The 23,399-nt window shown below is 42.2% G+C and overlaps 1 protein-coding gene across 1 annotated transcript in view; it reads left to right on the forward strand.

The window, feature by feature from the left end:
* Positions 1–23,399, forward strand: part of LOC145359444 (SHC-transforming protein 1-like) — an 85,398-nt gene that overhangs the window by 20,270 nt on the left and 41,729 nt on the right. Inside the window, exon 2 of the mRNA XM_080213992.1 lies at positions 2,381–2,451. Within this exon, the coding sequence (XP_080070118.1) occupies positions 2,381–2,451 (71 nt within the window). The remainder of the gene's footprint in view (positions 1–2,380; positions 2,452–23,399) is intronic.

Raw genomic sequence — 23,399 nt, forward strand, 5'->3', positions numbered from 1 at the left:
GGCAGAAGTTCTACTATCAGGCTATTCAGTCCACATGCAGCATGTTATGGTTGCCAGGTATACCCCACCCCCAACACACACACACACCCCTCCTCCCCATACAGCTAGCAAACCTAGTTGACCTAGCAAACTTTGGCTGAGAAATTGGTTCTGGCCTGTTTTCAGATCCTGAGTGTGCCCCAACCAGGAGAACAAAGGCTAGCCCGAATTGAGTCACTGTTTCCTTTCAATAGATTGGTTACACCTCCAAATGCAGCTCGCCTGCTTGAAGCAGAGAAATTCTGGTCCTCTTGCCTCACCCAAACTGTCCCTTGGGCAATTCCAAAGATAGGATGGTGACAATGGGCAGCTGATCTTGGATTGTTAGCTATCCACATGGAGCCAGGAGGAGTATCCCGAAAGCTCCCACCTTCGTACCAACCTTTCAAAATAAATAGATAAATATGTTGCCACCTTTTCAGTGGTGGCTGCTAACTAGGCTGCATCCATTCTCAGAAAGCCCAAGCACAGCAGGCCTGATGCCTCCTCCCTCTTGTGCCACTTGTACCCTTTGTCTTTTCAATATTAATTTGTTCTTCCTAAAATTATTGAATTTCCAACATTATGAAAGAGGGTGATTGCTTGAATTTCACCTGGCCTAATGTATTGACTTCATGAGAGGTAAATACTTCAATCTTTCAGACTATTGCTTATCAAATTTATTACACTGAAGCTTTACCATAAGTCTCTGTGCTGTTGGGGGAGGATGGGTAAGGTGCAGCAGGCGACTGTGCAGAGGGACCTCGGGGTCCTTTTGCATGAGTTGCAAAAACCCAGCCTGCAGGTGCAGCAGGTGGTCAGGAAGGCGAATGGGATGCTGGCCTTCATAGCGAGGGGGATTGAACATAAAAGTAGGGAGGTCTTGCTGCGGCTGTATAGGGCATTGGTGAGGCCGCAGCTGGAGTACTGTGTGCAGTTTTGGTCGCCGTACTTACGCAAGGATATTTTGGCCTTGGAGGGTGCAGAGGAGGTTTACTAGGCTGATACCGGAGTTGAGGGGGTTGAGCTACGAGGAGAGGCTGAATAAACTAGGCTTGTACTCGTTAGAGTTTAGAGGAATGAGGGGAGATCTCATTGAGACATATAAGATGATGAATGGGATGGATAGGATAGAGGTGGAGAGACTCTTCCCGCTCAGAAAGGACAGTAGGACTAGGGGGCACAGCCTCAAGATAAAGGGGGGGGGCGGTTTAGAACGCAGTTGAGGAGGAACTTCTTCACTCAAAGGGTGGTGAATCTCTGGAATTCTCTGCCCGTTGAGGTGGTGGAGGCTGCCTCGCTAAATATTTTTAAGACGCGCGTTGATGGGTTTTTGATAAGCGAGGGGATTAAGGGCTATGGGGAGAGGGCGGGAATGTGAAACTGAGACACGACAGATCAGCCATGATCTTACTGAATGGCGGGGCAGGCTCGAAGGGCTAGATGGCCTACTCCTGCTCCTATTTCTTATGTTCTTATGTTCTTATTCTGCTCTTTTGAAGAGTTGGTGCAGACTCAACGGGCCAAATGGCCTCCATCTACACTTCTTCAATGGTTCTAATCTTTCTATTCTGCCAATATTTAAAAGGGTAGTGATAAAACCTCTGAAATGGTAGTCCTAATGATGAACAATTATTAGTAATAATAATAGGATGGGTTTTGAAGATTTCAAATGGGCTCTGATTATTTCCTTTGGCAATTTATTCTATTATGGGATTGTCCTTGGGGATGGGGAGAAAAGATTGTTGATGCACTGTTACCTGCATTAGGCTCCCTTTAGTGCATATTTCCCTCCATTCAAAAGGGCAGCCACCAACCTGCTCCTAAATTTTACACATGCTGCATTTTAACTACCTGTAAAGGGTTCACATCTCGTAAATGAATTCTATTGCTTTCAATTTGTCTTCTCCCTTCATGAGAGACATCAACTTTGGTCTGCTCAGAGAGCTCCAGGAACTGGTTAGAAGTCCCCAGTCTGTCACTGTTACATCAACTTGCTCTATTGTCTAACTCTAATATATGTGTATATTGAATAAGCATCAAATTTTATTTGCATGGTTACTATTCATCTAATCATATCATAGAATCCCTACAGTGCCATACGGCCCACTGAGTCTGGAATGACTCTCTAACAGATTATCTCACCCATGAACCCTCCCCAACTTCTCCCTGTAACCCTGCTAAACCCCCCAACCCACACATCTCGGGACACTAAGGGCAATTTAGTATTGGCGAATCTATCTGACCTCCACATCGTTGGAAAAATGTTGAAATATCTTTTGCACATTTAAGAACAGTTAAACAAATTGTGTGCTGTCATGTCAAAATCAGCATTTGATGATTTTCATCTTTCTTGTTTCAGTACATGGGCTGTGTTGAAGTATTGCAGTCAATGCGGTCAGTTGATTTCAATACAAGAACCCAAGTCACAAGGTAAGCCAACAATGGAAAAGTATAAAGTTTTAAAGTTTATTCATTAGTTTCACAAGTAGGCTTACATTAACACTGCAATGAAGTTTCTGTGAAAATCCCTGAATCTCCACACTCCAGCGCCTGTTCAGGTACACTGAGGGAGAATTTAACATGGCCAGTGCATCTAACCTCCACACCTTTTGGACTATGGGAAGAAAACAGACCACCTGGAGGAAACCCATGCAGATGTGGGGAGAATGTGCAGACTCCGCACAGACAGTGCCCCAAGCCAGGAATTCAACCCAGGTCCTTGGCACTGTGAGGCAGCGATGCTAACCACTGTGCTGCCCCTAATGCCATAATGCTGGAGAACAACAAGCTGCATTGTTAAAATATATACCTCCACAACTTGTTTTGTTTAATGGTAATTACAAATCAGGAAATACTTGAATGCATTTATTTCAAAAATGTTTTTGACATTTTCTTTAAGAAAACCTGAACTGGTTGGAATCAGTCTGCGAACATATTTGTGGTTTTCTGCAGATTTGAGTGTTAGGTTGGGAAAACAAGACGGTCCAGCCTACAGATTTCTCAAGAACGCTGCCAGTTCTATTGACAAACTAACATCATGCCAATTTGTCACACATTCACAAAATTATTACAATATAGAAGGAGGCTGTTGGGCCCATCACATCTGCACCGAGTCTCTGAATGAGGATTCAGTGTCACTCCCGTGCCTTTTTGCCTTAACCCTGCACATTCTTTATTTTCAAATTCTCCCGTGAATGCCTTGATTGAAGCTGCTCCCACCACTCTCCCGGACATTACAGACCCTAACCATTTACTGTGTGAAAAAGTCTTTTTTCATCTTGTTTTTGCTTCTTTTGTCAGTTACTTTAAATGCTCTCTGGTTCAGTTTCTCCTTATCAACTCTGACCAGGTCACACAATTTTGAATAACTCTGCCAAATTTCTCAGCCTTCTCTTCTCGAAGAAAAAGGCCGCACGGTGGCACAGCTGCCTCACTGTGCCAGGGACCTGGGTTCAATTCTGTCCTCAGGTGACTATTCGTGTGGAGTTTGCATATTCTCTCCATGTCTGTGTGGGTTTCGTGCGGGTGCTCTGGTTTCTCCCACAGTCCAAAGGTATGCGGGTAAGGTGGATTGGCCAAGCTAAATTGTTCCTTAGGGTCAGGGGATTAGTAGGATAAATATGGGGATAGGGCCTCGTTGGGATTGTTGTTGGTTCAGGCTTAATGGACCGAATTGCCTCCTTCTGCATTGTAGGTATTCTATGATTATCATAAATCTCCAATCTCTCTCCAATTCTTTCACATTTTGTATTCATTGTCCCTATTGATAAAGTCTAGGATACCATATGCTTTATTAAATGCTCTCTCAACCTGTCCTGCCATCTTTAATGACTTATACACATCTACACCCAGGTGCACCCCATTTAAAGTAATACCCCTTACCCTATACTGTCATTCCATGTTCTTCCTAACAAAATGTATCACCTCCCATATCTCCACATTGAACTTCTTGTCTGCAGTAAGTATTGCAATTATCTCATCCACTGACCAGAATTTTTTTGAATGCACAACTGTAAAATTTGTCAGCGAATCGTAGAATCGTTATGGCACAGAAGGAGGCCATTTGGCATGTGATGTTTGTGGGTTCACTGCAAGAACAACTCAGCTGGTCCCAGTCAAAGAAATCCAAGGAAAAAGCCAACAGCTGTATATGTGGAAACTTGAACCATTCCTTAAGGTTTCATCAGTGTAATACTGTTAGCCACTGAAGTTTTATTTCACAGTTACCTAAAATGTACTTGTCCAAACAAATGGGCTGGGTTTTATAACTGGTTTGAATGACGTGAAATCCAATGGGTAGTTTTCTCTCCACCTACCTGCCTGTGCCTGAAATTGGACAGAGGATGGGGTGGTGTCAGGCTGTTCCCTGACTTGTGGGCCAATTAATGGCCACTTAAAGACTTTATCCGGCCAGCTCCAGTTTTCACCACAGTTTGGAGTTGCCCACACACTCACTGGGAAGCCCGGCAGATATAACTGAGCACTGCTTGTGTTGGGCAAATGGGAGGACCTCCTTTTGTAGGCCCACTGAGCCCTCTGGCAGCACCTCCTTCCCAAAGATCATTCCTTCCTCTTCGAGACTACGAACAGTAGACCTGGGATTCTGTGTTTGACAGGATTGCTCAAAGGACCAGTTGTTGCCAGTGCTTCTGCTGCGAAGCTGTCTTGCTGCCAGCCAATCAGAATGGCCAGCATCTCTCACGGCAGGACTTCTTCCCAAAAAGAGGGCAGAAGTGTTAAAGCAATTAACCCCATTCCTGGCATTAAATTGTTGTGGGATAGCCTTCGGGCAGACTTCCCATCTTAACTTTAGCCAGGACAGCAGGAACCATAGCAACCCATAAAATTTAATCCAAATTTTCCATGGCAATCTAAATTTGTAGGCAAATTGTATGGGTGGCGTGGTGGCACAGTGGTTAGTACACTGCCTCACACTGCCAGGAATCTGGCTGTGATGCCCAGCTTGGGTCACTGCCTGTGCAGAGTCTGCATGTTCCCCCATCTGTGTGGGTTTACTCGGTTCTCCGATTTCCTCCCACAGTCCGAAAGACATGCTGGCCATGCTAAATTCTCCCTCAGTGTACCAGGACAGGTGCTGGAATGTGGTGACTGGGAGATTTTCACTGTAACATAATTGCAGTTTAAATGTAAGCCTACTTGTGATTAATAAATAAACTTAATTTAAAAAAAAACATTTTTTAATGAGCACAAAGTTGACCACATTTTGCATGGATTGTTTTGCACATAATGCAACTATATACTTTGAGGTTGAACAAGGCAGCGGCGAATGGGATGCTGGCTTTTATAGCGAGGGGGATAGAATATAAATGCAGGGAGGTCTTGCTGCAACTGTACAAGGCACTGGTGAGGCCGCAGCTGGAGTACTGTGTGAAGTTTTGGTCGCCGCAGTTGCGCAAGGATATTTTGGCCCAGGAGGGAGTGCAGAGGAGGTTCACTAGGCTGATACCGGAGATGAGGGGGTTGGACTATGAAGAGAGGCTGTACTCGTTGGAGTTTAGAAGGATGAGGGGGGATCTTATAGAGACGTATAAGATAATGAAGGGGATGGATAAGGTAGAGGTAGAGAGATTCTTCCCACTCAGAAAGCACAGCAGGACTAGAGGGCACAGCCTCAAGATAAGGGGGGAGCAGTTTAGAACGGAGTTAAGGAGGAACTTCTTCACTCAAAGGGTGGTGAATCTCTGGAACTCTCTGCCTGTTGAAGTGGTGGAGGTTACCTCGCTAAATATATTTAAGATATGGGTGGATAGGTTTTTGGTAGGCAAGGGAATTAAGGGTTATGGGGAGAAAGCAGGAAAGTGGAACTGAGCCACTTCAGATCAGCCATGATCTTATTGAATGGCGGGGCAGGCTTGAAGGGCTAGATGGCCTACTCCTGCTCCTATTTCTTATGTTCTTACATCAGCATTCAGCATTGTATGTGCAAGATTCTGGTTGATAAATTTAACATTTCTTCATGTGGTCAGCTGCACCGCCCCCCGGCTTTTGTTTCACTGGTTCTTTTAGCCCCTCTCCTCATTAGATTTTCAGTCTAGTTAAATATAAAATGGATAGCCCAGACCAGCAGAAATTCTGTGCCGTGCATAAACTTCCTTCCTGGTGCAAAATGAGCATAGATTTTATCAGCATGTGCATGATTTCTCCCCACCTCCACACAACCTAATGATGTGCTACTCAGGAAGGAGAGTAATTTAGTTTGTTTGAGGTGAAAAATCATGTTGCTGGGAGATGTAAAACAAATTAACTGGCTTCCTTAATGTGACAGTGGATCAAACGCTGCTATGCAGTCACAGTAATTCACTGGAAATTGCATTTGGCCAATTTCCGGTTTAAAATTTCATATAGGTCTTGATACGACCTTAGTTACTCAGTTAATTTGTTTCCTAAGGAAGTTGGCAGTTATTGTTTCTGACTTTTTTTTGCATTATATATATCATATTTTTTTCCCGAAGATAGTTTATGAAATCACTGTTAATTTAAGTAATGTGGGAGTGAGTTAGCTCTGTTGGATAGAGGTTGATGCAGAATGACATGAGTGGGTTTAATCCCCATAGCAGCTGTGGTAGTTTATAAAAGCTTTACTTCACGCCTGGCCCCATACTCCTAGAGTTGGTGTCCTTCAAGTTGTAGACAATCTATTAGCTGTCTCTAATGGGGAGTGAAGTTGATGATCCTTTTTGAACTATGGCTAATTACCTATTATCCAATCTAAATATTTAATTTGCAATGAAGTACATAAGAACATAAGAAATAGGAGCAGGAGTAGGCCATCTAGCCCTTCGAGCCTGCCCCGCCATTCAATAAGATCATGGCTGATCTGTCGTGGCTCAGTTCCACTTTCCCGCCCTCTCCCCATAACCCTTAATCCCTTCTCTTATCAAAAACCCATCAACCCGCTTCTTAAAAATATTTAGCGAGGCAGCCTCCACCACTTCAACGGGCAGAGAATTCCAGAGATTCACCACCCTTTGAGTGAAGAAGTTCCTCCTCAACTCCGTTCTAAACCGCCTCCCCTTTATCTTGAGGCTGTGCCCCCTAGTCCTACTGTCTTTTTTGAGCGGGAAGAGTCTCTCCACCTCTATCCTATCCATCCCATTCATCATCTTATACGTCTCAATGAGATCTCCCCTCATTCTTCTAAACTCTAACGAGTACAAGCCTAGTTTATTCAGCCTCTCCTCATAGCTCAATCCCCTCAACTCCGGTATCAGCCTAGTAAACCTCCTCTGCACTCCCTCCAGGGCCAAAATATCCTTGCGCAGGTGCGGCGCCCAAAACTGCACACAGTACTCCAGCTGCGGCCTCACCAATGCCCTATACAGCTGCAGCAAGACCTCCCTACTTTTATATTCAATCCCCCTCGCTATGAAGGCCAGCATCCCATTCGCCTTCCTGACCACCTGCTGCACCTGCAAGCTGGGTTTTTGCGACTCATGCACAAGGACCCCGAGGTCCCTCTGCACCGTCGCCTGCTGCAGTTTTTCGCCACGTAAGTAATAGTCCTTCCTACCATTCTTCCTACCAAAGTGGACCACCTCACACTTGCCAACATTAAATTCCATTTGCAAACTGCCACTGTGCTCATGAGCACTAATGTTGACAGCTGGTAAATTATTATTTTGGTCACAAAATTGATTCTAGTTGAAATATTTGTTGAAGAAAAAGTCAGTCAGAAATATAACTAGAGTCTGGCATTGCGCTGGTTCCATTTTCATGAATGTCCATTTTCAGTATCAAACATATGCAGGTCAGAACTACTTTGAATCAGCCTACAATAAAGCTCCCTGCTGTGTGCTCCTCCCTCGTGTCTTAATTACATCCTTAAAGGAGTTTACTTTTATTCATGGGATAAGCGTGTGGCTTGCATGGCCACTATTTATTGCCCATCTCTAATTGCCCTTGAGAAGGTGGTGGAGAGCCACCTTCCTGAGTACAACTGAGTGACTTGTTAGGCTATTTTGGAGAGCACTTAACAGTCAATCATATCTGTAATTATGAAGATGCCAGAATGTAAGGATGACAAATGGATCTACTTTGCTGTTTGCTACAGAATGGCCTTTATGCTTGTGTGTCCCTACTTCAGAAAGTACATTTTAAGATCTGGCATCTGAATTCCTGATGGTTACAAGTATAGCTGAACCAAGTTACTAAATTTTCTCTTCCTTATTCAACTTATTTCACTTTTTTATATACACAGATTAAGACTGTCAGTAAAAGATTACAGTATTAATTGCTTTCGGTATTGATTTAATCAAGTATTTTTAAAGACTGAAGCACGTGCAAATGATTTGTAAAATGCAGCTACTAGAATTTCCTAAGAGTAGCAATGGAGCACAGTAGCATGTGAGGGTAAGACATTATAGACTGTTGATGGGACATACGACTTCCTTCTAAAATTTAAAGTTAAAGTTTATTTATTAGTTATTAAGGCTGACATTAAAGCTGCAAAGAAGTTACTGTGAAATTCCCCTAGTCGCCATACTCCAACACTTTTGTAGACCACTGGGAGGTATTTATGAGAGAAGGGCAACTGTACAGGAGGGGTGGAGAGAATTTGAATGGGAGGGGAACTAGTGTCTTAGCAGGGAGGTTAGCTGGTGTGTTTAGGAATGGTTTAAACTAATAGGGAGGGGGGGTGGGGATGTGGCTGGGAGAGAGTTGGGTGAAAGGAAAATTATCAGGGAGAAGGAGGTTCCAAGGGACACTGGTGGGTTGAACTGTGTCTGTTTCAATGCGAGGAGTGTGACAGGAAAAACAGATGAGCTTAGGGCCTTGATGTTTGTGAGGAAGTTAGATGTGGTGGCTGTAACAGAGGCGTGGTTACGTGAAGGGCAGGACTGGCAGCTGAATGTTTCTGGGTATAAGTGTTTCAGGTGTGACAGAGGAGGGTTGAAGAGAGGTGGAGGGGTGGCACTGTTAGTAAAGGAAAACATCACAGTAGTGCAGAGGGAGGACAATATGGAGGAGTTAGGGATTGAGTCGCTGTGGGTGGAGTTGAGGAATAAAAAGGGAGAGATTACGATGCCAGGGGTATACTATAGGCCACCCAACAGCCCGAGGTCAGTGGAGGAAGGCATTTGCAGGGGCATTTTGGATAGGTGCAGGAAGAATAGGGTGGTTGTAGTGGGTGACTTTAATCTTCCTGGAGTGGATTGGAGGGGGCCTAGAGCTGGGGGTACGGAGGGAGATGAGTTTGTAAAATGTGTTTTGGAAGGGTCCCTAGAGCAGTATATAACTAGCCCAACTAGGGAAGGGGCTATACTGGATTTAGTGTTGGGTAATGAGCCGGGGCAGGTGGTTGAGGTTGAGGTAGGCGAACATGTGGCTAACAGTGACCACAAGTCCGTCTACTTTAGGATAAAAATGGAAAGGGATGAGTGCCGGCCAAATGGGAGGGTGCTGAACTGGGGAAAGGCGCGCTACAGCCGGATTAGGAGGGAGCTGAAGGACACTGATTGGGAGGGACTGTTAGCTGGCAAGTCCACAGTTGGCAAGTGTGAGGCTTTTAAGGGCAAACTGAAAATGTTGCAGGAAAGGCATGTTCCGGTTAAGCGGAAGGATGGGAAAGGCAGGATTAGAGAGCCGTGGATTACAGGGGGTATCGAAGACTTGGTAAGGAAGAAGAGGGAGGCGTATGTTAGGTCAAAAAAACTGGGTACGGAGAGTGCGCTGGAGGAATATAGAGAGAGTAGGAGGGAGCTAAAAAGGGGAGTTAGAAGGACGAAGAGAGGGCATGAAATGGCTTTGGCTGATAGGATTAAGGAAAATCCAAAGGCATTTTATTCCTATATTAGGAGCAAGAGAGTAGTTAGAGGGAAAATTGGTCCTCTTAGGGACAAAAGTGGGGAGTTATGTATTGAGTCGGAGGGAATGGGGGAGATCCTGAATGAATACTTTGCGTCGGTATTCACGAAGGAGAGGGGTTGGGTGTCGTGCAGTGACTTGGAGGGAGCTGTGGATCAGTGGCAGGAAATATCTATTACGAGGGAGGAAGTGCTAGGGCTTTTAGGTAGCGTAAGGACAGATAAAGCTCCGGGGCCTGATGGTATTTATCCCAGGCTGCTTAGGGAGGTGAAAGATGAAATTGCTGGGCCTCTGGCGCAAATCTTTGTCTCTTCTTTGGACACAGGTGAGGTCCCAGAAGACTGGAGGGTAGCAAATGTGGTACCGCTGTTTAAAAAAGGTAGTAGGGATAACCCTGGAAATTATAGACCGGTGAGTTTGACATCGGTGGTAGGGAAATTAATGGAAAAAATACTTAGGGGTAGGATGTATGAGCATTTGGAGCGTTGCGATCTGATTAGGGATACGCAACATGGCTTTGTTAGAGGGAGGTCTTGCCTTACAAATCTGGTAGAATTCTTTGAGGAGGTGACAAAAACGGTTGACGATGGGAGAGCCGTTGATGTCATCTATATGGATTTCAGTAAGGCGTTTGACAAAGTCCCTCATGGTAGGCTGGTAGAAAAGGTTAAGGCGCATGGGATACAAGGACAAGTAGCTAGGTGGATTGAGAACTGGCTGGGCAATAGGAGACAGAGGGTAGTTGTTGAGGGGACCTTTTCGGGCTGGAGGCCAGTGGTGTGCCGCAGGGCTCAGTACTGGGACCTCTCCTCTTTGTAGTATACATAAACGACTTGGAAGAGAGCGTACGTGGTGTGATCAGCAAGTTTGCGGATGACACCAAGATGGCAGGGTTGGCGGATACTGAGGTGGAATGTCAGGTGATACAGCAGGATATAGATAGGTTGGTACATTGGGCAGATAGGTGGCAGTTGGAATTTAATCCTGACAAATGCGAGGTGATGCATTTTGGAAGGAATAATGCAGAGAGGAGCTACGTGATAAAAGGTAGACCGATTAGGAGTATAGAAATACAGAGGGACCTGGGAGTGCAGGTTCACAAGTCTATGAAGGTTGCGACACAAGTGGAGAAGGTTGTGAGGAAAGCTTATGGAATGTTAGCCTTTATAGGAAGGGGTATAGAGTATAGGAGCTGCCATCTAATGCTTCAGCTGTACAGAACGTTGGTTAGACCGCATTTGGAGTACTGCGTCCAGTTCTGGTCACCTTACTACCGGAAGGACGTGGAGACTCTGGACAGGGTGCAGAGGAGGTTTACCAGGATGTTGCCTGGCATGGAAGGACTGAGTTACAAGGAAAGGTTGGAGAAACTGGGACTTTTCTCCTTGGAAAGACGGAGATTGAGGGGAGACATGATAGAGGTATATAAGATACTGAAGGGAATTGATAGAGTCAATAGTGAGAGGCTGCTCCCTAGACTGGGTACAATTACGAGACGTCATGATCTAAGGGTGAGGGGGGAGAAGTATAATTTGGATGTGAGAGGAAGGTTCTTCACGCAGAGGGTCGTGGGGGTAAGGAACGCGCTACCGAGTAGGGTGGTGGAGGCAGGAACGTTGGACTTGTTTAAGGTTTACTTAGATAGACACATGAGCGAAACAAGGATGGAGGGTTATAGTAGGGGGTATTAAATAGGGTCAGAGCCTGGGGAGACACCGGAAATGCAGACTTATATGTTAATGTTTTTGTCTTTTTATTCCGCAGGTGGAGGTCCACCTTGTTGTCAAACAAGGGGCATGCACACGGTGGGTCGTGCGTGGGCTGCTCTTGGAGGTTCTGGGAGTGGCCTAGTACTTCGTGTCGGTGTGTGTGCTTGATCATGGACCGGTAGACGGGCGCCGCAACAGCTCAGTAACTAGCACTGCTAGCTGTGCAGATACACGGATTTGGGCCTGTGTCTGTGGGAGTTTGCGCATTCTCCCTGTGGTTGCATGGGTTTCCTCTGGGCGCTCCGGTTTCCTCCCACACCCCAAAGATGTGCTCTTAAGCTGATTGGTTTACCAAATTGACACTATTCTCCCCTGAATCTGGCTAAGTTAGGGGTTCCACTCGCAGACATGCAGGGCAGGGTAGGTGTAGGAGGATGCAGCTGTGCGGGATTGTTGGGCCGAAGGGCCTGTTTCCTGTGCTGGGTTGTTCTTTGTTCTTAACACCTGTTCAGGTCAATGTACCAAACCAGCATGTCTTTCAGACTGTGGGAGGAAACCAGAGCACCCGGAGGAAACCCACGCAGATATAGGGAGAAAGTGTGAACTCCGCACAGACAGTGACCCAAGCCGGGAATCGAGCCTGGGTCCCTGGTGCTTTGAGGCAGCAGTGCTAACCACTGTGCCATCCATACAACCAAGTGTAGCAAAATTGCATATGTATCTTGATCAATGAATCTCTAATTTTATTACAGCTATTACATAGAGGATTTGGAAAGTCTCAGCAGGTCTGGTAACATCTGTGGAGAGAGAGAAACAGAGTTAACCGAGTTCCAAAGAGGAACTGTATTGGATTTGAAATGTTTGTTTCTCTCTCCACAGATGCTGCCAGACCTGCTGGCTGGAATTATCTGATCTTGTATATGCACGGCCAGTGTGAACGGAGAATTTGGCACTCAGCCAAATCTTCATTCACTGCAGCAGGACTGGAGAATCCCAGCCATGGGCAGGTCAGAGAATTCCAGTTTTTCCAGCAGTTTCTGTTTAGATATTCAAGATCTCTAGCATCCACAATATTTCACTTTTATTACAGAGGATCTTCCTCATTTCTTAGAAGTATAAAATATTAATCTAAGTTTGAACTTGGATTTTTATACTGTGCATTGAAAAATAATATTTGCTTTGAAAATAGTTTTGCGTTTATCTTTTGCTAATGTGATTTTATTTTGTTACTATTAAGTCAGTGACTCTTGAAGTGCAGAAGGATCCTTTTTAACTTTTTTGAAGCATAGTGTAAAGGATTGAAAGGATTAGTTTTCGAGCCATCATTTCAGGAATACAATCCAGCACTTCATTACTATACAATGATTTCATTGGATTAGACTTAAGGAAATTACTGGAAACCTTGTCTAAAAAAAAACAAAATTGGCAAAGAGTTTGTTGTTGAGATATGATTTCAAAACAGCATTTAACTATCGTCTTGTGTACGCAAACAAAAGGGCAATTGTCTTATCTGATCCAGTGCTGGACAACACTTAGCTTCAGTTTGAGATTCACATGGGTTCAGCCAGATGTGCTGCCCTACATGCATTGGCCAGGCCTGGTACATTTCTAGCTATATATACGGATAGCCAGCTGACAAAAGTACATTCCCAAAAATGAACTTCTAGTCACAATAGGGTGCGTTATTCGTATTTGTTTCATGTCATAGCTCATTGAAGGCAGAGGACATTAGAAAATAATTATACAATATGATTGGAGGTTGATCAAACCTGCCATGAATCTAACTGAAGGAAATTCAATTTATATTAATACATGATTATAATTAATGGAATGAATCATTCCCAGCCCACGAGCTGTTGAAAATATAATCAGAAAAAAAGCTTACTGTTCTCCTTTCTGAATATATCCCAGAATTATATTCTTTGTCTTTTTTTTCTTTAAAACTGCCCCATTTTAGTTGAGGCCAAAATGTAACTTCTGCCTCCCTAATCCTTGCACATAATGTAGGTCACAGTTTAAAATAGTTGTTGACACCTGAAACCTATTCATATGCCAGAATATGGGGAGGTGATGGCCAAATGGTATTATCACTAAACTCTTAATCCAAAAACTCAGCTAATGTTCTGGGAACCCAGATTTGAATCCCGCCTAGTAGATGATGGAATTTGAATTCAATAATAAATATCAGGGATTGACAATCTACTTATAACCGTGAAGCTATTGTTGATTGTCCTCCCCTTTTGGCTGGACGATGTGGTATTTGAATCTGTCAATTGGAAATTTCAGTGGACCCTCAGATGTTGCGGATTTTCATTGATGAATCCTAAGTGTGCACAAAGAAAACAATGCAGGTTGGAGGTTGTAATATTCACCTTGCTCCTGTCCAACTGTGCTGGCCAGAATGCACCATGGCAACCAGGTGAACATTAACCATTGACAACGTCATGGCACAGGCTGCATTTAAGAAAAAAAACACGGATTAAGGGATTGACTTATTTCAGTTTATATGGTTTGCCTGATCAAATAAAGATTCAATTCGTGGTGGTGCTTGGCAGTAATGCTTTATTTGGATGTAGCTGAGGGAGGAATTGAAGTTCTGAGCAGGGACCAGAAGTAAATGTTTGAGACATTCTGATGTTAAGATTGGACATTCCAACTGAGGTTGGTCAGTCATGCACATATTTGAGCAGAACAAAAGTCATCCCTGATGCTGGGCTACTAACACTGTTGACTGTGGAAAAATATGACCTTTTTTATACAAGTAGGCAAGGGAAAAGAAGAGATGTTGAGGGAGGAAAGCAACTAGCAAATAATACTTGCATCGTAAACCAAAGTTGAAAGCCCACATAAGGAACGGGAGCAGAAGTAGGTCAAATGTGAGAATAAGAGGTGCCTGTGGGATGTTACAGACAACATACTGCCCCCTTCAAGTTCTTGTAAAGCGGAAAGTGAACATTATGCATAATAAGTCCTCTATTTTTCCATATTAGGACAGTGGATAAGATTGTTGCTTTGTGTCACTCATGATATGCTGCTTAATTACATTTACTGTAATATTGGCACTGGGGGAGCCACTGTTGTGCTTCAGCTGCAGTGAGAGCACACTTAACATCAAAAACCATGCTCCTGACTCAGAACTACTTTCCAACAAAGCCAAAATTCTTAATACAAATTTATATTAATGTATTTCCTGTGGCACAGATAAAAATTGAATTGGCAAGAACATCCATAAATTGGTCAATCTGAACCTCTCTGCTTATTTAAATAAATAAGCCAGTTGCCCCTCATGCACCCAATTACAAGATACAGATAATTGAGGAATAAAGTTGGATCAACCATATCTCAGCCATTCTCTATCAGAGCATCCAGTTGTTTATTGATGGATTCCAAGCTTTTATCAGAACTATGCAATCCGGAAATTAGAAGATAGAACATAGCGCAGAACAGGCCCTTCGGCCCTTGATGTTGTTCCAAGCTATGTCCAAACCCAAGATCAAGCTATCCCACTCCCTATCATTCTGGTGTGCTCCATGTGCCTATCCAATAACTGCTTGAAAGTTCCTAATCTGTCCGACTCCACTATCACAGTAGGCAGTGCATTCCACACCCTAACCACTCTGAGTAAAGAATCTACCTCGGACATCCCTCCTGCATCTCCCACCATGAACCTTATAGTTATGCCCCCTAGTAACAGCTACACCCACCTGAGGAAATAGTCTCTGCACGTCCACCCTATCTATCCTCCTCATCATTTTATAAATCTCTATTAAGTCGCCTCTCAACTTCCTCCGCTTTAAAGAGGAAAGCCCCAGCTCCCTCAACCTTTCCTCATAAGATCTACCCTCCAAACCAGGCAGCATCCTGGTAAATCTCCTCTGCATCTCTCCAATGCTTTCACATCCTTCTTATAGTGAGGTGACCAGAACTGCACACAATATTCCAAATGTGGTCTCACCAAGGTCCTGTATAGTTGCAGCATAACCCCACGGCTCTTAAACTCAAACCCCTTGCTAATAAACGCTAACACAGTATAAGCCTTCTTCACTGCTCTATTCTCTTGAGTGGCAACGTTCAGAAATCTGTGGATATGAACCCCAAGATCTCTCTGTTCCTCCACACGTCCTCTACCCTACATGTTGAAAATTCCCTTTGCATGGCAAATGTTCTGATATTGGTTCTAAATTCTGCATGTTTGTCCATATGTTAGTTCAAGTTCTTGTAAAGCGGAGGTAAGTTGAAGTAGTAGATTTATCAAATAGCACAAGACAGAAGGAAGCCAATCAACCCAGCGAGTCTGTGCCAACTCTTTCATGGAGCAGACCAGTTAGAATCACTTCCCCACTCTTTTCCTATGCCCTTGAATTTGTTTTGCCTCAAGTATTTATCTAATTCCCTTTTGAAGGCCACCACTGAATCTGTATCTACAACCTCCTATCAGGTGATGCACTCCAAATGCGTTCACTCTTTGCATAACAAAACTTTTCTTCATGTTGCTTCTGATTCTTTTGCCAGTACATTTGTATCCTTTTGCTATCGAGACTTCAGAAGCAGTTCTCCTTATTTATTCCTGCCTAGTTTTTAATAATTTTTAAACATCTCTATTAAATTTTCTCTTGGCCTTTTTTGATCTCAGGAAAACTGCCACAGCTTCTTCAGTCCGTCCATGTATCTAATTCCTCATCACAGGAACTATCCTATTTTAATTGCTTTTGTACTCTTGTCAAAGCCTTCCTAAAGCATGGTGCCCAAAATAATGTCATACTTTATCTTTTCTATACCATTCCAACTAATTTCTCTGCATAGCTCCATCCCTTCAAAGCTGATTTTTCTATTAACTCAGTCTCATGATTCCTTGAATGTTTCCTTTGTGCCTCAGTGACTTGAACTGGACACAGTATTCAAGATGTGGTCTGAATAGTGCACTGCGCAGTTTAAACATTACTTCCTTTAACTTGTGCTGTGATATGTGGCTTTTTTTCTCCAAGTATTCTGCATTCCTTTTTTGTCGGTTGCCCATCATAATTGGGCAAAAGCATCAAGTTTATTAATACCCCTGGATCTCTGACTTCAGTAAAAAGTCTGACAACACCAGGTTTTAGTGTTGTCAGACTTTTTACTGTGTTTACGCCAGTCCAACGCCGGCATACCCACATCATCTCTGACTTCACACAGCTATTTTGACACCTGATGTGGGCGTGTCTTCCTTTTCTTCCTCCTTGAGTTTAATAATTTATCATCATCTATATTACATTTTATCTGGCTTGGTTTCACTTGTGTGCAAATTTTATCAAACTTATTTTGTAGATTCTGGTAGGCTGCCTTAAATTATATTACTTCCCCTCATCACCATATTGTATTATAAATGATTCTGTACAGCTTACCGTGAAATGGAATAAATATATCAGTACAGCCCTTGGCTCAGTGACAGCACTGTTGGTTCTCAGTCAGAAAGTTGTGGCAACAAGTCCTGCCGCACAGAGTGGAGCATCTAATCAATGCTGACATTTCACTGAGGTATTGAGCGTGCTGCAGCTTTCTGGAGGTGTTGCTGAAATTCCCTGGCTGTCCATGTCGGCAGGATGCTCTGGTCCTGCCGGCAACACACCCCAATCTGCAAGTTTCCCGCAAGCGTGAAGTAATGTCAATAGGAATTCCCATTGCAAACAACGCTAGCAAGCAACGCGCCAACTCCCACCAGCAGGAAACACGGGCCAGAGAATCTCACCCTTTATCTTTCAGATGAAGCCTTTAAGCTCCCTCTGTCATCTCGGGCACAATTAGACAAAGAACAAAGAGATTATCTGGTGTGCTGGCCAATAATGGGTTCTCAACTAACTCCGTTAAACAGATTGACTGGCCCTTTAGCTCATGGTCATTGGTGGGATCTTGTTTTGTGCAAAATAACCACTGTGTTTCCCTGGTTAGGTGCATTGGCCATGCCAAAGTTCTTCCTCAGTGCACCCGAGCAGATGCTGGAGCGTGGTGCCTAGCGGATTTTCACAGTAACTTCATTGCAGTGTTAATGTAGGCCTACTTGTGACACTAATAAATAAACTTTAAATTTTACATCACAACCATGACTGTCCTTCAAGCTACTCTGTTAGCTACACAGAGGTTTGGAATATCCTGAAGCTATGAAAAGCAACACATAAATGACAATTCTTTCCTTGCCTCTTTAAATCTAACAATAAAAAGTTGCAGCAGAAACATATTCCTAGCATCTTTATCATTAGGGATATATCTCTGTTGTATATATAAATCTAAATATAAAAAAAACGTAAATTATAAATATCCTATTAAATGTACATGAGAATGTTAAAGACTTATCACTGATTTATGATCAAATTTATATTTAATTCAATTACTCAATGTGATTTTAAAAGCTGAAACTTTTAATATATTTTTCCTTCATCTCAATGTGAGTTGTGTTATTTTACATTTTGGGTGTTCTTGAAATTGTGTTTTTCCTACCTCTTTAAAGACAATGATCTTGCTCGATCCTATTTCAGACCTCAGTAATTCTATGAATTCAGCACTTGATTTTTCTTTTAAAAGCAGCCCACTCTTTGTCATGAACTGAATAAGGTTTCCACATAAGTGAACTTTTACATCCAGTCTTTTAAACAGAACCTTTGATCTGCCACAATGTGCTGACTTAAATTTTTATAGGGATTTCTTTGTCTTGGTAGTGAATTTTTAAAGATAATTTTTAAAAAAAAATTCTGAGGATATCCTTTATATTTTACACCATATTTTCCACATGGGCGTTCTGGGAGACTGATCCCATTTTCAATATGTTCCAGCTTAATGGAACAAAAAGTTACTGGAATCAGATCACAAGAAATCCAATCTGTCAATCCGGCTTGTTCCATGCTTTTTTTTACAAATCAAAGGAGATATTTCAAATCATTATTTATCTGTTTTTTTTCCTCTCTATGAGCAACGCCAGTAGAACATTTGCCCAGATGGGCCACCTCATCCTGTTAAGCAACAGAAGAAAAGGAAATGGGTACAGAAACCTCATTGTGCCATCCCCTTGCTACTCTTCTCTGTAATGGTGATTTTAAGTATCTGCTTTGATGTGGCAATTACATAGCAAGGAAATATAAGCACCACAAAACCAAATGATGAGAATAGATACAGTATGTAACAGTACAGTAGATCCATTCTTTAAAATAGTTTGTCCACCAGTTCTTTCAGTGATTTTATGAGTACTTGGTTGGGCCTGGGACCACTTATGGCAAGATTCAACTCTGACAGCATGTAAGATGGTTATGCAGCCTGGGAATACCCTGCAAACATGTTACTTAGTAATGCAGAGAGCAGCAGCAAGAGTTGGCATGATTAGGTTTCTGTATGCAAGAGCTTTTCACTGGCCCAATCTGGGCAATATTGCATTGCAGAGGAGCTACTGTGAGATTGAGTCTGGGTCAAACAGGGGACACCAGGCTGTACAATCAAACATTGCCGGAAACTGTTGTTAACTGTTGGCTAAGTTTATAATCTTTTTCCTTCTTTTCCTGGAATTTTTGTTTAACAAAACTATATTTTAAAAAGTGTTCGTTATATTTTCATTTTTCGGGATATGTGATGGAGGAATATCATGCCATGTATATCAATCTTTTTAGCAGCAATGTGATTTTGGGTGTTTCTTTGATGGAAATTTTATAAAGAGCATTTTTGTGAAGGAATACTTCTACACAGTGAGATTGGTGAGATGATAATAGTAATTAGCCAATAACAAAATAGGAAAGTGCAGCAAATACACACACTTAAAAAATTAGTAGGAGAAAATTGTTATTCACAGTGCATCTTACACACGTGTTTACTATGGGCATACTAAGATTTGTTACATTGACATATGCTCTATTTGTTACATCCTTGTAAATTGCTACAGAGAAAGTTATGGTGCAACAGTGTAATTCACGTGCTGCTGTTCTTCAGTTGAGACAGTTTCAGCAATGCGCTCTGCAATATATATTTGTTCTAAGGCTTGCGTGTAAGGCCATAATAGCCTCTCATTTTGGCCAGTATCACCAGTGCAAAGCAATTGGACATAAATTATAAAACATTGATTTAGGAATATTTGTTGAATTTAGTGAGTGTTATTTCAAACACTATTCCCCAAAATTTATTTTTCAAGTCACCCACCCATGTCTGGTCTGAGCTTCAAGTTCTGCTCTGCTGGCAAGACTGGTTGAAGATGTTTTCAAGTAGGTTATGAAGATGTTACATTTTAATAAGTAGTCCATTATTTGGTGAAATGAGTTGGACTTGTATGTTAGAGCTACATTATAGTTTTCACACAAAGGCAGTATTACAATTCAGAACTGTGAATGTTGTAATATATAGAGGCCATTTGAACAGTGACAGTTTTATCTCTCTCCCTTAGTCAAGGTAAAGACTCAATGAAGGGAGTTCAGAGTAAATTAAACTTGTCACAGCAGAATTCGCGCAATAGCTACTTGTTCTAAAACTTGGGGGTATAGCTATAATAACGTCAAATTTGTTTTACTTACCATGCTTCAATTTCTCTTTTTAATTACACCTTATTAAATTTAAACACTTTTCTTCAGTTCATTGTAGTTTGCAAACTGCATTATTAATTGCAAGATATTTAGATATTTTCAAAGGCTGGAAACATATCAGTGCATTTATTTGCTCATGAACAAGGTTGTTTGGGCAAAAGGATCAGTTTGAAAACTTCGACCATTAGATGTAGGACCACAAGTAGGCCATTCAGCCCATCGAGCTTGCTCTGCCATTCAATGAGATCAATATGATAATTTCAATTCCACTTTCCCACCTAATCCCCATAATCCACAATTCCCTAATTGGTTAAAAATCTGTCTGTCTCAGTCTTGGACATAGTTAATGACGCAACCTCTACAGCCCTGTGTGGCAAAGAATTCCAGATTCACCACCCTTTGAGAGAAGCAATTATTCCCCATCTCTGAGTCATAGAGTCATTGAGCTTTACAGCATGAAAACAGGCCCTTCAACCCAACTTGTCCATACCGTCCTTTTTTTCTTTTAAAACCCCTAAACTAATCCCAATTGCCCGCATGTGGCCCATATCCCTCTATACCCATTGCAGCCATGTAACTATCTAAATGCTTTTCAAAAGATAAAATTTTACCCACCTCTACTACTACATCTGGCAGCTTGTTGCAGACACTCATCACCCTCTGTGTGAAAAAATTGCACCTCTGGACACTTTTGTATCTCTCCCCTCTCATCGCTGTTTAAAAATAAATGAGCAGCCCTTATTTTTAATAACTTCTAGATTCTCTCACAAGAGGAAACATCCTTTCCTAAATACACCCTGTCTAGACCCCTCAAGATCTTGCATGTTTCAATCAAGTCACCTCCTACTCTCCTGAACTCTCACGGATACAAGCCTAACCTGTCCAATCTTTCCTCATAAGACAACCTGCCCATCCCTCGTATTAGTTTTGGAAACCTTCTCTCGAACTGCTTCTAATGCTTTACCTCATTCCTTAAATAAGGAGATCAGTACTGTATACAATACTCCAGATGTGGTATCACCAATGCCCTGTACAGCTGAAAAATAATCTCCCTATTTTTGAAATCCATTCCCCTCACAATAAACAATAACAATTTATTAAATTTCCTAATTATTTGCTGTCCCCGCATTGTGTGATTCATGTACTAGAATGCCCAGATCCCTCCGAAACTTACCTCTAAACTTAACTATAATGCACTCTTGGATGGCCTTCCATGTTTTACCTTCCATAAACTTGAGGCCATCCAAAACTCTGCTGCTTGAATCCTAATTCACACCAAATCCCATTTCTCCATCACTCCTGTGTTCTCTACCTACACTGACACCTAGAAGAGCAACATCTCAAATTTAAAAATGTCTTCCTTTTTTTTCAAATCCTCCCATTACCTCATGCCTCCCTCCCTCTCCTAGCTGCACAATCACTCGAGATATCTGTACTCCTTCAATTCAGATCTCTTGAGCATCCTCAACTTTAGTCACTCCGTTATTGGTGACCATGCCTTCAGCTATTAAGGCCTGAAACTCCAGTTTTCTTTCTCAAAACTTGTTTGCCTCTCTGAGGCTTTCTTACTTTAAGATGCTCCTTAAAACCTACTTCTTTGACCTTGGCTTTTATCAGTTCTAATACCCCATTATAATTCAGTGTCAGATTTAACCTGATGACACTCCTGAAGGGTTTTTTAAAACTGGATCAGAGGTGCTATATAAATGCAAGTTTTTGTTGTTTGAAATGATGTGTAAATGTGCTCAGAAGGGACAGTTATAAACATCTACATTTTTAAAAAATAAATTGGACATTATAGTAATACCCTGCAGTGCAGCATGTACAGAAATGCTTTATTTTTAAATGCCTGTGAAGTTAGTAGGTTGGTGTTTCATTGTGAGGAAAATGGTTGATGCTGTATTGCATTTCTCCAGAAGACGCTACTGATACAACGGGAACAAAGCACAAAAGGCACATAGAGAATTGCTTCTGTTGTACAATAGATGCTCAGGGTCATGACTTAGTGGCTATTAGTTATGGCAGAGTTTCAAGAAGATTGAGAGGAGGCGTGGGAGTATTGCAATCTACTTTCATCAGCATCCATTAATGAGCTGTTGCTGGATCAGTAGCTATGACCCAGAGTGGGTGATGTACGGAAGAGAACTGAAGGAGGGAGGAAATTTGTTATTGATTTTTTTTTGCTTCCAATTTACATGAAGGTACAATAGCCAGAATATCAATTGAAGCTTGTTGTTCATCATAAAGGTATGAAAAGTGCATTTTGCTTAACTTCTTAGATTTTAATTTGGTTGCTTTTTAAGAATTATTGGCAGTTCATGGGAGATTAGGGATAACTGATAATAGATTGCCTACTTTAGTTGGAAAGTCCTACAGCTGGAAAATTTTATACATAATCCCTCTTTACCCAGGCAAAACTAGCATCAATGCAGGTATGAAGCTTAGATTAGATTGTAGATGATTGATAATGCATGATATTGCATCGCTGTGAAGGGGCTTCTGTTTTATCACTGTAGACACTTCACATTTATTAGAAGGGATTTGTTTTCTCACTGTTCATACTGCTTGCCTATTTCTCTGCTGCTCATTTGATTATACAATGATGTGAAGAAAGAGATTGAGTAATCATCTTTTATTTGATATCATTGAAACCAAGAATTAAAATGAGTGAAACTGTATTTGGACAATGAAACCTGATTTATCAATGGGATTTCACTTAAAAGTTTGAGCGATCCAGTCAGTGCTAATGACACCAACTTGTACGCAATAGCTGACTCCCAATCTGAAGGTCAACGAATGACCAAATTATTGTTGGTAAAGATGTACAAAACTGCACGGTGTATCGACAAATAGGGGTTTAAACCCCTGATGGCTTCCTCTACTTACTGGAAATGCAGCAAGGCATGACCCATGGGTCCAAATTCTGGGGGTCAGACCAATTACATAAATGGGAAGGTACCCACACTTGGCACTACTAGGAGTTTCAGAGAGCCACTTTGTCACCCTGACCAGGGGTCTAGCTATAGATGGTCAGAAATGTGAAAGAAAATGTTTCAAACATTAAGAAACCAATATTATGAGCTTAGTCTTCCAGCTCCATTTGCTCAAGGCCCTTGTATTCACACCCAACTTTCCACTAGGATTTCTCATCATTGGGATGATGATGAAGACTGCCTAAAATGCCAATTACTACCCATTCCCTCCCCAACCAACATGTCACTATTTAGCTCTCCAAGGCCCAGGTATTTTGGGTCTTCAGCATCATTCTGAGGACTGTTAGTGAATCTCAAGGAATATTGATCACAATGATACCCAT

The sequence above is a fragment of the Carcharhinus amblyrhynchos genome, chromosome 28 (genome assembly GCF_965287045.1).
Source record: "Carcharhinus amblyrhynchos chromosome 28, sCarAmb.v2.hapA, whole genome shotgun sequence".
In the NCBI taxonomy this organism is placed as follows: Eukaryota; Metazoa; Chordata; class Chondrichthyes; order Carcharhiniformes; family Carcharhinidae; genus Carcharhinus; species Carcharhinus amblyrhynchos.